A 16,946-nucleotide genomic window follows, 5' to 3' on the forward strand; every position below is an offset into this window, starting at 1 on the left:
CGCACCTTCGGCGAAGCCTTTTGGCACGAAACTGTCACTGCGGCAAGCTGGATCTGTCGACACCTCCCCCTGCTGCGCTGCCACACCCATCTCAGCGCACCTCGGTCTGCCAAACTACCAAACTGAGCGCGCCTCGGGTTGCGCTGCTCGAAACTAGCTCTGCATGGGGTTCGCCACCCTGCGCCACCCTGCGCCACCCTGCGCCGCGCCGGGAAACTAGAGCCCCTGGTGTCTAGATCCTAGGTCCACTTAGTGTTTTATACTGCAAACAGTACTCTTTCATGTGGGCGGGGTTGTTGTCAGTCACTGCTCAGTCCAGCACTCGTTGAATTTCCTGTATTTTCACTGGTCACACAGAGGGAAGTCTGCACTTTGTATATTGTCCACAGGACAAGGTTGCACACTGACATTTTCAGAACAAAATAAAACAGGCTGCAGTGAGAGTCTCTCTCCATGGGATATTTAAAAATGGTGGGATTGTGCATTTAGTCCTTCAAAGGCAAGCTCAGGGGTTTAGTGTTGCCGGAACCCAAAAGCTCCATGATGCTTTTTTTTTTATAAATAAGGATTATAATATATGCAGTTCACATAATCTGGACACAATTAATATTTATTTTCAAACGCTTGAAGATCCACTCATTACTAAAGTGTTTGTCATTCAAGAGATATAAAATAAAAACTAATGTAATGGTCAAAGTTGACATATTGAAATTTAAGGTGTGTTGATGGATTCACAGCGTCAGCTCATACACTGAGTAACATTACAAGTAAACGTTCCACCTCAAAAGTTGCCAGCAGTCGGCCCAGTGAATAAAGTTATTTTTTCGACTACAGCTGCTGTGAGAGGCAGCAAAACATCCTTTCATTTTATAGTTATAATTCACTAATGTATGTAAAACTTGCCACAGTATGAACAGTGGTTACATAAGCTTCAAAACCAGCCACAACTCAGCCCTGAGCAGACTGACCGTCCGCTATTGACCAATCAGTGGACTGCAGTGTTCACAGCTCCACCTTTTAAGCCCCATTTTCACTGAGCTGTATGGTACCATCCCCATTTTTGGTCACCCCTCTGTTGGGGTACCAAGGTGCAACACTGAGATTCGTCTCTAACCATTTATATACAATATTTGCCCTGTCATTAAAACCTGTGGCAAAACAGACAAAACCTCAAACTATTTCAAATTGAAAAACATATTTATTCTAACCTGTAGAACATGTATAAAAGAACATTTATGCAAACTGATGGTATTTCTGAGTAGCCCAACTTATTCTGAAAAAAAAACAACTTATGACATGTCTGACAAAGACATGGTGTGAAAAAAAGAGAAAGAAAAAACAAGCAAAAAAGTCTAGGGTTTCATTTCAAGAGTGCCTAAACAGTATTCTTCTCAGTAGAACATAATTCTACTGACTCAACTTAGTTGAGTCAGGAGCTTATGTAGCTCTGCAGTATATATTATTCATTAATCATCTGCAGTACACAGTATACCCCGGCTAGGTTTTATCCCTCTTCTAAGGCATTCTCAGCTTTAACAGATGGAGCAGATCGGTTTTGAACTAATTTTTCGTGTTTTTCTTTTTTTTTTGTCCACACACATCTGCGATTGATGTTTCTTTCTGCAAGAAGACACAGTTCAATGTAATTTACTGTAAGCTACATCGTCAGGCAATGAGCACTGTTAAAAAAATGCTTCCCGTGATAGGAAATGAAGACAAAAATGCAAATAAGCTGCTGATTATGAGCCATCGTGCTTCAGAGTGTAAGAGAAATAAAAAAAGAACATTAAATTAGCACTGCTGATTATATTTTGAACTAAAATAATTAGTTCAAAATTAATTGCCAACTATTTTGATAGGATATTTGATGTCATTATACTGAATGTGCTTTGGTCTGGACTGCTGAAATGTCAACTTGGGCGCTTGGAAACTGTGATGGGTATTTTTTACTGTTTTCTGACATTATATAGAACAATGGATTATTCAAGAAAATAATAAATAATCAGCAGATAAATAGATAATGAAAATAAATATTAGTTACAGCCCCATTTTAAAGACGATTTCGAGATGATCAACAATACATATACACAATACGTAAGTAATGTTGATCTTCAGTTTCCATTTTCCTTATTTTTTCGTATTCAATATATAAACACCAACTTATCCTTGGACTTTTTAGGTACAGATTTAAAGCTGGCACAAATGAGTCCTCTTCTCACAATATGTACTTGGCATAAACATAAATGTGACCCATGCCAATGAGCTGAATTATAGACATAAAATGCTTATTTTTTTACTTCAAATAGGATGAGGGTGCTTTTCTTCCAGTCCAAATGTTCTGAAGGACCACTGAGGCAAAGAAAAAATCTTAGTTGTTTATTCTCTTTATAACACTCACACTAGTGCTGTTAACGCCAATGACATGATATGTTTATGCTTATGAAGTCTAACTGTCATAGAAAGTGCTAAATGCTAACACATTTAACAGGCTAGGTTCTGGACAAACGAGCGGGGGAAGAAAAACACACATCCTCCCTCGCACATACGAACGCACACACATAGTTACCACAGCTGAGGATCTGTGGCTGTGGAGTGGTGCACACACACACACACACACACACAGAGCCCCACCCTGTGCCCTGCCTCTAATTTTCTAAAAGCCTAATAGCACATTTGTGTGGTTCTTTATTGTCACATTGCTTTAACCGGTCCGCAGAGGAAATGAAACAGATGACAGAACTCCATGTGTGTTTTTATATTTTTACAACCCTGAACCAGCGCTCCATTATTATTTTTTATTTGACAAGCGTCTGTGCATGTGCCTGACTATCTGTGATAAAGGAAAGCAGTGTGTGCATGCAGGAAAGCATGTGTGACGTGTGTGTCTGTGTGCGTGTGTGTGTGTGTGTCTGAGTGCAGATCAAAAGCAAACGAATGGAAAGCTGCTACTTAGCTTTTGGTAGAGCTGAGTCCATTAGCGAGGAGGGCAGTGAAAAGGGCAGTCTTAAAGGGGATGTAATGGATCTGTAATGAACACTTAATGCCCGGCTAATGAAAAGGCAATAGTGCAGCTGAAAAATATAACACAGGAACAGTCCAAATGGTCCATTCCCTGAGGATCTTTGTTTTTATTTTTCATTTTTGTACTCGTAAATATTTCTTCTTAATCCGCTTTCTTGTGGAGTCCACCTCCTCATCACAAGTCTCTCTTATCCTTTCGATGTCTGGCCCCTGTGTACATCGTTGAGGTATCTAAAAATGATCTAACTTTTATCTCGAACCAAGTATGGGAATTTATATGGAAATTTACTTTTGTCTTATTTGAACTTCAAATGTGTGTATTCTCACTCCAGCCAAACCATCTGTGGAATAAGCCAACCTTCAGCCAGATCTGAATGGCTCTGGGCTTGTGGTAGGAAACCAGAGCGCCTGGGAAAACCTCAAAAAAATGGAAGGACAATTTCCAAGCAGAAGAAAATCAGGACAAGCACTTGAACACATGACTTTGTTGCTCTGAGGCAACAGTGCCACCAATCACACACTGCAACCCTTTTTTGTCCAGCTATATATCATATAGCTTTCTTGGCATCACAGGACTGCAAAGTAGTTTTACCCATCATCTGTGTGGGTAATAATGTCTTTGCACTCAAGAGGTTAATTGCTGAGATCAGGGAGCACAGCGATGTTGTTAAATAGAGGTGTGGCGCAGCAAGAAACAAAGCAATAGATGGGTGAAGGGTGTGACATGTAACACAACAGTGTCTGCCTCTAGTCTGTCATATAACATATGCGTCAGCATAACAGTGAAATATCAAGGCAATAAAAATAATTTATTGTCCCTGTCATATAGCGGCTGATCTCGCCCTCTGCTGGGAGGGTAGGAAGCCTCTTGACCAAGAACAAGACTGTTCATAGTCTCCCCAGTTCGCAGACAGCTTCTTCTTTGAGCTAGCTGATAACTGCTGCAAGCTGCTTTTTAAATCCCCCGGTGGTGGGTCACACACTTAACAAGCCGTCAATCAATCAGTCAAACTTTATTCATATAGCACTTTTCATACAAATGGAATCCAACACAAAGTGAGTTTCTCTCTTTGAGCTTCAGGACCAATAACTAAGACCTTGGTTTTTTCCTGGTTGAGTTGAAGAAAGTTTTCTGCCATCCAGGACTTGATATCTAGAATACAGTTAAAAAGGGCATCAGTTGGCCCTGAGTCATCAGGAGACACAGTGATGTATAGCTGTGTATCATCAACATAACTATGGAAACTGATGCCGTGCATCCTAGTGACGTTTCCAGGTGGCAGCATGTAAAGATTAAAAACTGTTGGGCCTAAAATTGAACCTTGGGGGACACCACAATCCATTTTATAGCTTTTTGATGAACACTCATGCATTGTTCCATAAAATTCTCTGTCAGAAAGATTAGATTGAAACCAGCTAAAAACACCTGTCTTGTTTATGGTCCCATCTTGCCAGCAGTCCCTTTTACACAGACGTAGATTTGGCACTTTTGCTACCTTCACTGCTGGCTTAAACCCTATCCCCCCCATCATGCAATTGTACATTTTATGAAATATGGTGAGGCAGAATAATAGTGTGACTTTCCCACCTTGAACAGGCAGCATAAAAGGGGCTTAAAATCGTTTTCATTACCTTAAACGGAGCTGTTTATTTCTACATACGGAGCGGGTCCTCTTGCACGAAGTCCACCATGTCATTCTGCAGTATCCTAGAATGGACAAATAAAACTGTGGCTCTAGATAGGGCATTTTCACTTAGCCACCATAGTTTTCCTACACATGTGGCACATGGGGGAAGTTTCAGTTGCGCAACCTCACCACTAAATGTCACTAAATTCTTAAAACTAGGCCTTAAAGTTTCAGTGTCCCAGACAGTTCTTCATTCATTCTTGATGAAGTTTAAAGATGGCACGTCTTGCTTGTTCTCTCAGTGACTTTGCCAGTCTGATGCCATGCTGCTACCCTCACTCTCCTCCAACAACTCTCAGTCATCCCACTGTTGACACTCAGTGATCCCACATCATCAGTGACGCTGAGACATGTTGCGTGTCCTCTGCTTTATGTGTCTGCCCGCTGATAGAACTGTGATTTAGTCTGGCTCCCCTTGTTGAGGTTCAGCACAAGGACATATTCAGGAACACGCACCATCTTAGATGAAAAAAACACATGCATTCATATGCTGCTTAGATAATATGCATACCTAAACCCACTTATGCATACACCTGTAAATGAGTCCCCTCAATCATTTTATTTCCCTCTTCTCTCCAACAAGCAGAGGAGATTATATGTCATTTAACACTGAACAGAGAGCAAAGTGGCGGATTTGAAAGTAAAAGACGATCTCTCTGCATGGGTGACAAAAGTTCAAGAAGGTGTCATATGCATGTCTCTGTGTGCCTGTGTGTGTTGTGATCTAAATCAGAGTGGTCCTTCTGCTTGTCCTTCACCTGCAAGTGCACCCAATAAAATATTAACATGATGGCGTTCAAAGATGTAGCACAGGTGACGTGGACTTTATGCCGCAAGCATCCCCTCAGGTCTAGAAGCAATACTTGAAAGAATGTCTCAAGTGCTCCCAGACTCCATTACCAACTGGTTTACCATGTTCTCACACAGCTATCTTACATGCTTTATATAAATCTGTCTATATATATTTGTTTGCGTTGGAAGGGGAGGGGGTGATGAGGCAGTAGAGTGTGCATGTTCTCTTCATGTTACCGTGGGTTTGCAGGCCACACTAATTGACTCTAAATTGCCCATAGGCCCAAATGTAAGCGTGAATTGCTGTCTGCCACTCTGTGTCAGTCCTGCCCCGCCTCTTAACCAGTGTCAGCCCTAACTGGCTTCAGCCTGCGATCCTGTAAAGGATAAGCACTTACAGATAATAGATGGATGGATGTTTTGTTTTGTGGGTTTTTGCCATGGTGAGGCAAAACTGTTGCCTCTAGCCAAAAAAATTAGCAAGTGTAATCATTCACTCACTAAATTGTTGACTATGTCAGAATACAAAGCAGCTGTAGAGCAGCATTGTTTTGCAGATCAGTTATGATCCAGTATGATTCTTTCCCCACACAGACTTAACATGATCACTATCTATGTGATGCCACTTCAAGCACAACAATATGCAGACTGTTCATAGTGTAATCTTAATGATTTAGTTGGAGATGCAAAATTAGGCTGATAGGTATCGTTGTCAGTGTCAAAATGAATTTACCTTATTATTAACCTTTTTGTAGTCCTGTATATTTTTATGCACAGTTAAAATGAAGTCAGTAGGAGAAATCCAGTGTGAATACAGCTACTCATATCATAGCCAGAATGTTGTTTACAGCCATTTCATCAGTGCTTAAAAATGTTATCTGGGATCATTTCAAACAGCTCTGCCACATAGACTTCACTGTATTGAGTCGGACAGTAGCCACAGTCTTAAATATGCACACCTGTCATGGCCCCAGATGGTTTCATGTTTGTTTTTCTCTCTTCTGAGTATTCTCACCACAAACACTGCTAGCAGCCATAAAAAGCTGCATGCTAATTAGCAACCCATTCCCTTCAAACAGGATGCTTCAGATATTAGTTGAGACAGTGAAACAGTGTTCGTTGCTGATGTGTTTTCTGTGTTATTTTATCTCTGCAGGTTTTACAAGAAGAAACCTCAATACCAGGCAGTGATCTAAACCTGATCTACCTGAGCTCCAGAGCTGCGGGATATAAACCGGTCCTCAAAGTCACCATGACACAGTCATCAATACCTTTCAACCTGATGAAGGTAAGATAACTTATATAATGTAATATTTAAATTTCCTCAAAGCCACCATGATATTAGACTGCATATCAATACAGACTGCTGATCATTAACAACTTCTCGGCATCAGTGCTCTATATCAGTGGAACCCTAACCTGAATTAAGTTGCATCTGGTGCTGTTTTTTTTTGTTGTTGTTGTTGTTGTTGTTTTTAGGTTCACCTGATGGTGGCGGTGGTGGGTCGCCTTTTCCAGAAATGGTTCCCGGCCCAACCAAATCTGTCCTACACCTTTATCTGGGACAAGACAGACGCCTATGGTCAGCGTGTCTATGGACTATCCGAGGCAGTTGGTGAGTTTGCTTCTACTTTCAATGCTAAAACAAAAATAACATGTATCTTTTATTATGTGCACAGGTTTGACCACTCTAAGGCCTTTTGAAAGGTTGTTTAAAAGTTGAGGAGCATCAGCAACAAACGTTTAAACTCTACAGAGGGGTCTGACCATGTAACACCTTTTATGGCATGTGTAAAATTGTAAAATCATTCCCAAAGGTGATGGGAGCCAAGCTAAATTGCTGTAATGTGTGATCTGCAGCACGTCCGTGTGAAAAGTCTCACAGTGGAGTTTTGTAGACGAGTATACCAGCTTCTCTTTTACAACACAGAGTGGGAATGCAATAAAAAAAACTGTGGTTTCCCTCATGATTTTACAATTAACTGGCGTGGTGCTGCTTTTTTTATATGACGGAATGGAGGCAGAGGCCTGGAGGCTAATTGGTGTGACTCGACGGTCACTGGCTTGAATCCCTGGACTTTTAGGGATATGACTAAACACCATAAATGAGTAACACTCTCCCCTTCATAAAAAGCTAGTGATGAAGATTCAAATGATCAGTGATCAACAGGACTGTGGAAGTTGGACTGCACAGCTACAAGTTTCCTATACTACTTACTACTACTTAACTTGCTTTCAACCACCTGCTTATTTGCAGTCATTGGGAGTACTTGCTGTGGTGACCCATCCCACAAGCTCCACCTCAGAGACAGTATGAAAGTCTGGTGGTCAAGTAAAATACTTTTTTTTTTTTTTTTTTTTTTTTAAGATTTTTCTGGGGGGGGCTTTTATTGCCTTTATTTGATAGTATAGTTTACGATTGACAGGAAAGGGAAGAGAGGGGGGACAACATGTAGCAAAGGACCACGGGTCTGAATTGAACCCGAGCCGTTGCTTAGGACTTAGTCTTAGTACATGGGGCCCCGATCTACCAGGTGAGGGTCACCCCCAACTAAAATACTTTTGATAGTCAAAGTAAAATGTGGGATAGTAAGGCCAGAAAATATGTTCATGAAATCCTATGTGTCATTTTGTTTCTGATATATATTTTAACATACAGTACAAAACTAGCACACTACAGTCTAATTCCTGGGCACCACCAGCAATTATTGAGTTGCTGTGAAGTAAGGCAAGCACAATATTTGCATAATTTGATTGTTCTTTGAAGAATTCATTCAGGTGACAGAACATTTTCCGAAAAACACAACGCTCTATGTAGACTGATAGCATAAATGCAGACCAAAAGGTCCATTTTCAAATTTACTTTGGATATTGGCTAAATGTTAACTTACACTAACAGAATGCAGATTTCTTTTTTAAATTCCAATTAAATTTCAAACAATTTACAAATTTTAATTCAGTTGTGGTTAATTAAATGACCATGTTTTACACCATCCAGGTACATGCTGATGGCCCTTTAAAATATCTGTGCACATTCCTGGCTGTGTGTGTTGACAGAAATTATGGTTGTGTGTCTGCAAGATGCAATGAAGCACATAACAATTATGGCGATACAGTATATCAGGAAGTGAAGTAATGTTGGCAGCCCTCTCTGAACAAACAACATCCATGACAGAAAGCTTTGAAGAGGAGCTATATATACTATATATATATATATATATGTTTTAGCCCTCTGGGAGCACTAAAGGTTTGCAGGCAACTGTTACATCACTGCTGCCTGCATTGTAGCCGCCTGTGTATGCATACATGTAAAAAAGCAAGTGTATCACAAGGTCTACATTTCTGTGAGGGTAAAGTAGGAGGTTGGTGTCCTCCCTAACTGAAGGTATTTTTATTAAGACAGCTATTCGCAGTGAAACTTGCACTTCTAGATCCATTTCATTATTTACTAATATATATCTACTCTTTTTGAAAGGAGTGCACTTTGGGAATCATGGGAAATGGTAATAATAACAGCTGACGTATGACACAGATGGAGAGAAAATGCATAAAACATTTAAATTGCACCAATTCAAAACAAAACAAAAAACTCTTGTGGTGTCTCACTATCAAAGTTTGACAGCATGCTGTGCACAGTAGCTGTGGTGAGGAGGGATTTTCCTGTAGCGCCGACTACTCCTTAACGTTCATAAAGCTGCACACAGCTACAGCTACGTTCAAATAGGTTCTGCAGGAAAGGCTTTGACAGGGAAATGGCTTGGACATAATGGGTATGCTAACCCCTTTGACACCTTTACGAGGGACAAGTCCAGCAGACGTACTCCTCTGTGAGTTATTACTTATGGTAGCCCGGCTTAATGGGTGGAACATAAAGACGATTTACTGCTATGTTTTGTAACACTCTTGAAATTGGTGCTCATAAGTTATAATAAGGTAGCGTAACCACAAGAATATTTGGAGTGCATGTCTGGCAACTGTTAAAAGCAGAGCTGTGATACAAATGTAGAAACTGAATTCAGCAGGGGGGCAACTGCACAGCTTAGTCTGTTGGTGCTCACCTGCATCTTTCCATTGACTTTGTAAGCATTTGCGTCACATCAAACATTTGCTGTGAACTAATTTTAGACCAGAACACATCAGCTCATCCTCTATTCCCCTCCATCAGCTCATTACTTGCTAATAGGATGTTTTTTCATATTTCATACTGCCTCATAATTACCCAGTTAACATTTGGTAAACAAAACACCTATCATGATGCTCTAACACAGCCAAAAGGTTATCCATTTAATCCCTCGTATTTGCCTCTTTTTCTTCCCTCTCTCCAAACATCTATCCGTCCCCTACGGTGGCCCTGAGGGTCAAAACACAGAGGCATTTCAGAAATCATGACAACATTTCAGGAAACATAACATTTCACATAACACGGCATTTCAGAAAACATAACATCTCACAAACAAAACATTTCATGAAACACAACATTTCAGATGAAACAACATTGTTTTTTCTAAACACGCCCTTGTGTTTTGACCCTCCAGGCCACCGTACTCCCCATGATTTTTACCAGTTTTTACCTGCCTTCCTCTTTTCTCCTCTCCATCTCCTCTCCCTGTTTCTTCTAAATTTAACACACACACACACACACACACACACACACACACACACACACACACACACAGCTGTTGTTGCTGCCAGTTCACACAATGGAAATGGCAGAAAATGCACTTGGCATAGCAGAGCACTGTGCGTGCATGCGTGTGTGTGCACGATTGATTTGGCAAGTATCCCACCCCTTGACGTTAAAGTGTTGCAGACAGGCCTGACAAGTACTTTTTCAGTACAAAGAAGAAAGTCAAAGTGTGTGTGTGTGTGTGTGTGTGTGTGTGTGTGTGTGTGTTTGTGTTGGACGAGAGAATGAAGGCCCTTCGAGAAGCACCAGCAGGAGTCAGTGGATGTTACAAAAGCAGACAAATGGAGGTTAACTCTGTGGTTCACCATGTTTTCAAACCTGTTGTCTGTTTGCTTTGGTCTGAATCACAGCAGCAACTTTCCCAATTGGTCTGGTCTGAAGACGAGCAGAGTCCTAGAGAGGAGTTGAATAACTGGCCTTGCCCTGTGTGTGTCTAATAGTGTCCGTGGGGTTTGAATACGAGTCCTGCCTGGACCTCATCCTGTGGGAGAAGAGAACGGCCATTTTGCAAGGCTACGAGCTGGATGCTTCCAACATGGGAGGATGGACGCTGGATAAACATCACATCCTGGACGTGCAAAACGGTAGGTGCCATAACATGACTGAACCATGACCTGCGCTCTCATACTGCTGCTATATCTTCACATACACACACATAATGTCCACACCGCAAACATAGTACTGCATAAAACATTTCTTAATTCACCTGAGACTAATATTTTGATTTGAAGTTTACACGTGACAGCCGAGGTTTAGAGTTTCATTTTCTACTTAAATGTGAACAAGCTCAAAATATAATTCATATTCCCCCTCTTTCCCTCTCTCCACATCATTAACTGGTTAATTATATGTCGGAATATAGGACAAAGCTAATAGCAGTTTAAAAGTATGTTAATCTCAGCACGTGTCAAAGCGATTGTTGTCATGCAGGCTTTGGTCGACGGAGCGGAGGAAAGAGAATTTAAGAGGGTGTGTATGTGTGTGTGTGAGTTCCTCGTTGGCGTCTTGGATTTGTTCCAGCTGCCCAGTGGTATTTTTGCCAGCCTTTCATCTCTCCCTCCCTTTCTCTCTCTTACACTCACACTTGGACACACACACGCACATTGGCTTTCTCATCTTATACACACTCTCCTTCCCTGTCATCTCTCCTCCCTTTGCTTGCTTGTTTTTGCATGTTGTCATCTTATCTTCCCCGATTATTTTAATTATTTTCTGTATTTTCCTTATTATGATTATATTTAAATAATAAAATGAAACCTCAGGGTTTAGATGTGTTGACTGAATATTGAACATTCCAGTTTGAAGGTACATCAGATTACCTTTTTTTAATGGGAAAACAGGATTCTGTCCAACTTATAACTTTACTTTGCCACAAAAACTACAAATTCAATCTGCTCGTGGATTAGTTTGACTAATTTTCTTAATTTAAAAAAAGAAAGAAAAAACTCATCACCACTGTCTGTGTTTGTGCTGTGATTTTAAGATTTGCTGGCAGAAGGTTTTTATTGTTAACAAGAACCAGCTCAAAAACACTAAATAAATATCCCAAATCTCAGAGTGATATCCACAAAATGAAAAAAATGTATGTATAAAATTAATTTAACAGCTTAAAAAAGCAGATTAAAACCAGTAAGTTGCCAAACTGTTCATAGGCAAGATCTTAAAAAAGAGAAAACAGATGAAGACAACCACACATCCACAGAGAAGCTCAACAACCAGATACCTTTCAGTGCCTTCACAAAGCTGACCTGAGGTCAGGTCTTACAACCATTTTCATGTCAGTGAACTGAACCTGACAGAAGGTCCACAGTAGAAGGTGAGAGATGACCTTCTTTGACTCCAAAACCGAGTAGCATGTGGACGGCTCACTGATTTTTTAATGCTGCTCCACACCTTTAGATAGCTGTGGTTTTGTTCTGTCATTTATTTATTTTGACCGTTTGACTGCTGATGGACTCCTGCTGCTTTGTTGAATTGAATATTCGTTTATCTCCACTTTGTCACAACTGTTTTCATTGTTAAAACGTGAAGTCATATCAAAAACGTGTATCATATATCATGTCTAAAAACATAGACATACACTTGTAATAAGAGTTTTGCGTATTTTTGTTTATGAGCAAATAATGTATGAAAATTTGGTGCCAAAATAAAATATACATACACCTACAGTCACCTAATGCTGATGACAGTGCACTTTCTTTTAAAAATTGCTAATTTCCAGAATTAAATTAAACTATAAGGATACCTTGAAAACAGTTGAGAAATAAACTGGAATTGAAAACTGAATCTAAACCCCATACAAATAAAAATGTTTATTCTGATTAATTTACAGATAAAATAAAGATGGATGTTATTTTATGTATTATTTTTTTTTTTTTTTTTGTAGAAAAGTTGTTCCCAAACTTTTTTTTTTTCACATGCCTCTTTGGAAGCAAAAAGAAAGTGGTAGAAGAATGAACGGCCCATCTCCCTCCCTGGCTCATGCATTGATTGAACAATCAATTTTTATTGTGCAATCTCATGAATGGAGTCAAGTAGAATTTTATTAAGTCAAAATAGTGTCTGCGTGCTTCCTATTATTTTTTGTTGTCCATCCATCCATTTTCATCCGCTTATCCGGGACCGGGTTGCGGGGGCAGCAGGCCAAGCAAAGCATCCCAGACAATCCCTAACAACTCTCCTCCTGAGGGACCCCAAGGCGTTCCCAGGCCAGATGAGATATGTTTTTGTTGTGCAAATGAAAAATCAAGAAGTGAACATGACCTGTTTTTTTTTCTGTTTTTCTTCTTTCCACTCAATGTTTTCCCTGTGATCATGTGTGCCCCTCCTGCAATTGTTCTAATCCCTGGGTCTTCAACGGGGGGTCCGCGACCCCTAGGAGGTCCTCAGAGTTGCTGCAGTGGGGTTTCCAAGTTATTGTTGCTTTTCTAAAAGTTTTATTGTTGAACACAAATTCAAATATGTCTGAAATACAAATTAATATATTCGACATATTTTTCCTTTTTCAACAACCTGTTTTTGTGAAAGCGGCGTTTCCTGTCTCACCTACCTGAAAATCAGATACAGGTCAAGACAGCAGCCTGAGGCTGATATGGCCGTCTGCCCGACAACCTCCATCTGTCCAGCTTAATATGCAACTCAATTTTATACAATATATGTAGCAGGGGGTCCTTGCTCTGTCTCTCTTTCAGCTAAGGGGTCCTTGGCCTGAAAAACATTGAAGACTGCTCTAATTCATGCCAATTTAGTAACCACAATTGGATTGGGATACCGAGATCGTTATTCAGTACCTTAATATTAACTACCTCTGAGCTCGTGAGAGGCAGAGCTGTACACTTTGACAGACACTGGTCACCAGGTCATCTGCATGCATTTTAACATGAATGTGAATCCTTTCCTTGTTTAAACACATATTTGTAATGTGTTAAAGCGGCTGGTCTGTAAAGGATGCATCACTGTAACTCCGGTGCTGTTTACGGAATCGCCTACAGCTACATCGATCGCCTGTATCTGAAGAGACTGGCAAGAGATTCATTTCCATTCAGATAGCCCACCTTTCAAGAAGTGGTTCATATAAGAATAGATACATATTTAGAAAATGCATTTTGCAGCTCTAAAGGCACTTTGACTTTATAAACCCCCCCTCCCTCTTCCTCCTCCTCCCTTCCTTGCTGTCCTCTATCTGTCACCCCATCCATCACATTGCTATTCATCCCTCTCTCCCTGCAGTCCTCTTGGGCTTTCAACACCTTGTCACCCGATTCAGAGTGTGTGTCTGAGTGTGTGTGAGTGCGTGGGTGTGTGTGTGCATTTGAAATGCAGGTGTGATTTGTGATTTTCTGTCTATATGCGTACTGGCCTCTGTGGGTGTGATTTTGTGTCTTGAAGGGACAGTACTGTGACGCAGAATGTGTGTTTGTCCTCTTGAGACTAAAACACACCATATGGACATAGAATCATCTCATCTTTGTTTGTGTTTGAGAGAGAGAGGGAGAGACCATCAAACACTCCTGCTGTGTTTTCTTTGTAGTTTGTCTTGTAGCTTCGCTAATGATGTGGATGAGACAATGTGTTACATTTGGATATCTCATGCCTGCACAGTGTGTGCTGACGTCTGGCATTGATTTCATTGTGTCTTGTTCTGTGTTTTCATCTTTTGACAGGGAAGACCAGTCACTTTCTTATTTACTGTATGTCTCATATTCAAATTTAAGTTTTATCTTCATATTTATCTTTGGATAAAAATGGCAGTGAGGCAGCTTTGTTCTCTTTTTACTGATTTACATTCGTTTACTGAATTATTAATTCGTTCATTCACAATTGATGGTTCACATAACATAAAGTAACCAAAGAGTCTTAAAGTCTCTTCCTTTCTCTGGATTATTTAGGACATTTTCATATAAGGCACAACTGATTCACAGTAAGCCCAAGTACAACTGCCCCCTCACCCCTGACACTCAGCTTTCACATCAGCGATGTTGTTTCATACCCGAGTGCACTTACGTCATCATGTATGACATTTGTTTATGTTGTCGCTACAGCATTGAAAAGAGCTCTGATTGCAAGATCCCAAGGCCATACATTGGAGTTTACCTTCACATTATGTCTTCTATTGTTTATATATTTAGGAGACAATGTCAAGAACAACTCTCTCCTTCCTGCTTCCGACTTTATCACCCATGACCATGCAGTTTAGAGGATGAGATTAGAGTGTGCAGATTTCCAAAGTAGACAGGCAGCACTAAGAAATGCCTTTGCAATTCTACTCTCTGACTGCTACATGTTAAAAAGCAGTCCACTACCGTGTTTTGCTACATTTGGTGTTGACCTGATGCAAACTGCACCTGAGTACACATTGAAAGGACTTTTTCAAGTGGACCCAGGCATGGATCGATGATCCGTGCCCAGGTACGGCACACAGTGTTCACATTAATCAAATGATCAGGACTTTGAGGTTGAGTGGCCCAGGTCCCTAATTTGAAAGCCTCCTGAAAGACTGGTAGATATTAGTGCTGTACTCAACTCAGAATAATGTCATTGGATTTGGCTGTTATACATAAATATTTTACTATTTATTCCTTTTTTCCGCGTACAGTTTGAGAGGTTGAATAGAGTTCGGTGAGACATTCAGGGTGACGACAACGCTTATATAGTAATCTAGCCAAATGAGCCCTCTGAGCTAAAGTGTGTCAACTATGCTAACGACAGATCGTAACATGTTGGTGAAGATTCTCAGTCATCCAAGTCGTGGTAATTCTAAGTGCTATATCGTAGGCAACTGGACTTGCTTGAGTTTCTTGAGGATGTTTCACCCCTCATCCAGGAGGCTTATTCAGTTCTAACTTCTAACTCTTCAGTTATAACTGAAGAATCCTCTTGGGTGAGAGGTGAAACGTCTTTAAGAAACTTAAGCAAGTCCATTTGCCTACGATAGAGCACTTAGGATTGATCGTAACTGATCAATAACATTTTTTGCAGACACTAGATATCACTTCTAAGCAGAAGGCAGAATATGACGTTATCTCCAAGTCGGACTAGGCAAAGCCTTCCCTCTTGCAGGCAAATTCCTCCGCTTCACTCAGGCGCGCTCTGGCTCTGGGTCTGCAGCTGCCTGTATCAGAGAGCAGCGTATAAGCGGGGAGTGCTCACTCTGCAGCTAAATTTGGGGACCAAAATGTCTTAAGACGTGCACACTGACTGACCAAAAATAAATAAATAAAGGACTGCTTGCTTGCTTGAAGAATCTCAGTCGACTGAGGGGACTCCAACTGATGTTTCAGATTTTTGACTTTCAGGGGGCCCTAGAGGATATTAAGTATGGTGCAAAAGCATCACACATGTAAACACTAATTCTTGTAACATTTTCCTCTGTAAAATAGAAGTCTGTGTGGTTTGAACTATACAACAATTCTGCATGTTACTAACCCAAAATTTCTGCAACTGTCATGTTAAATAAAATCTAAAAACATTTTCAGCTAGTAAACACCAGTTAACTTCCTACAGAGGATGTTATGTAGCCCTATAGAGGAGGAGAGATGAGTCAGAACATTGTTCTGTTTCTTTTGATGCAGAAAACAGGATAAACAGCAGCACATCTTAAAGCCAGTTACCGTGGTAATGAGGAAGCACACTTTGTTCGTTTGATTGTATCTTCGTTCTCATTTATATAGCTGTATCAAATCAGAAGGAGTGCTAACTTTTACTGAACATCAACTAATGAATTGTCTTACACAATAGTTTTTCATCGTGTTTTATCTTTTAGCAAAGCACCATGGATTAATTTTGTTTGGAGCCTAATCTGAACAGAAAGAATTAAATGTTAAATGCTAATGAATGCTCAGTAAATATTTTGAGGAGCAGTGCTATTTTACAAAGTAACATAAAACAACAAGATAAATATCATAACATCACAAAACTCTGACAGTTTGGTTCATTATTAAAATTTTCCTTCTATTATTAAGCACCGAATTTGACTTCTCTTTTGCAACAGTGACTTTTAAAATATCAGCCATCTCAACTTTTAGTTTCTGTGTCACCGTTAAAAGGATCAGTGCTAAAGAGAGGGTGTGGATTTGGCACAACTTTTCAGAAATCCATTTCATGTAAACCGTAAAGCAGTAAGTGGATATTTTTCCACCTTTATTGTGGAAAGGATCGGCACCAGCAAACATAAAGACAAAGACAGAAACGAAGTGAGATAAACAGGATTTTATAAAAGATTAGAGAAACAATACATGCACACAGGAAAGAGAATAAGA

General features: G+C 40.2%; 1 protein-coding gene across 3 annotated transcripts in view; it reads left to right on the plus strand.

The window, feature by feature from the left end:
• The window catches only part of LOC126390032 (teneurin-3), a 285,118-nt gene that overhangs the window by 202,328 nt on the left and 65,844 nt on the right, over window positions 1-16,946 (plus strand). For all 3 annotated transcript variants that reach the window (XM_050044110.1, XM_050044111.1, XM_050044112.1), the window contains 3 exons: window positions 6,658-6,789; window positions 6,981-7,116; window positions 10,629-10,772. In XM_050044110.1, coding sequence (XP_049900067.1) covers window positions 6,658-6,789; window positions 6,981-7,116; window positions 10,629-10,772 — 412 coding nt within the window. The remainder of the gene's footprint in view (window positions 1-6,657; window positions 6,790-6,980; window positions 7,117-10,628; window positions 10,773-16,946) is intronic.

The sequence above is a fragment of the Epinephelus moara genome, chromosome 5 (assembly GCF_006386435.1).
Source record: "Epinephelus moara isolate mb chromosome 5, YSFRI_EMoa_1.0, whole genome shotgun sequence".
NCBI classification, from domain to species: Eukaryota; Metazoa; Chordata; class Actinopteri; order Perciformes; family Serranidae; genus Epinephelus; species Epinephelus moara.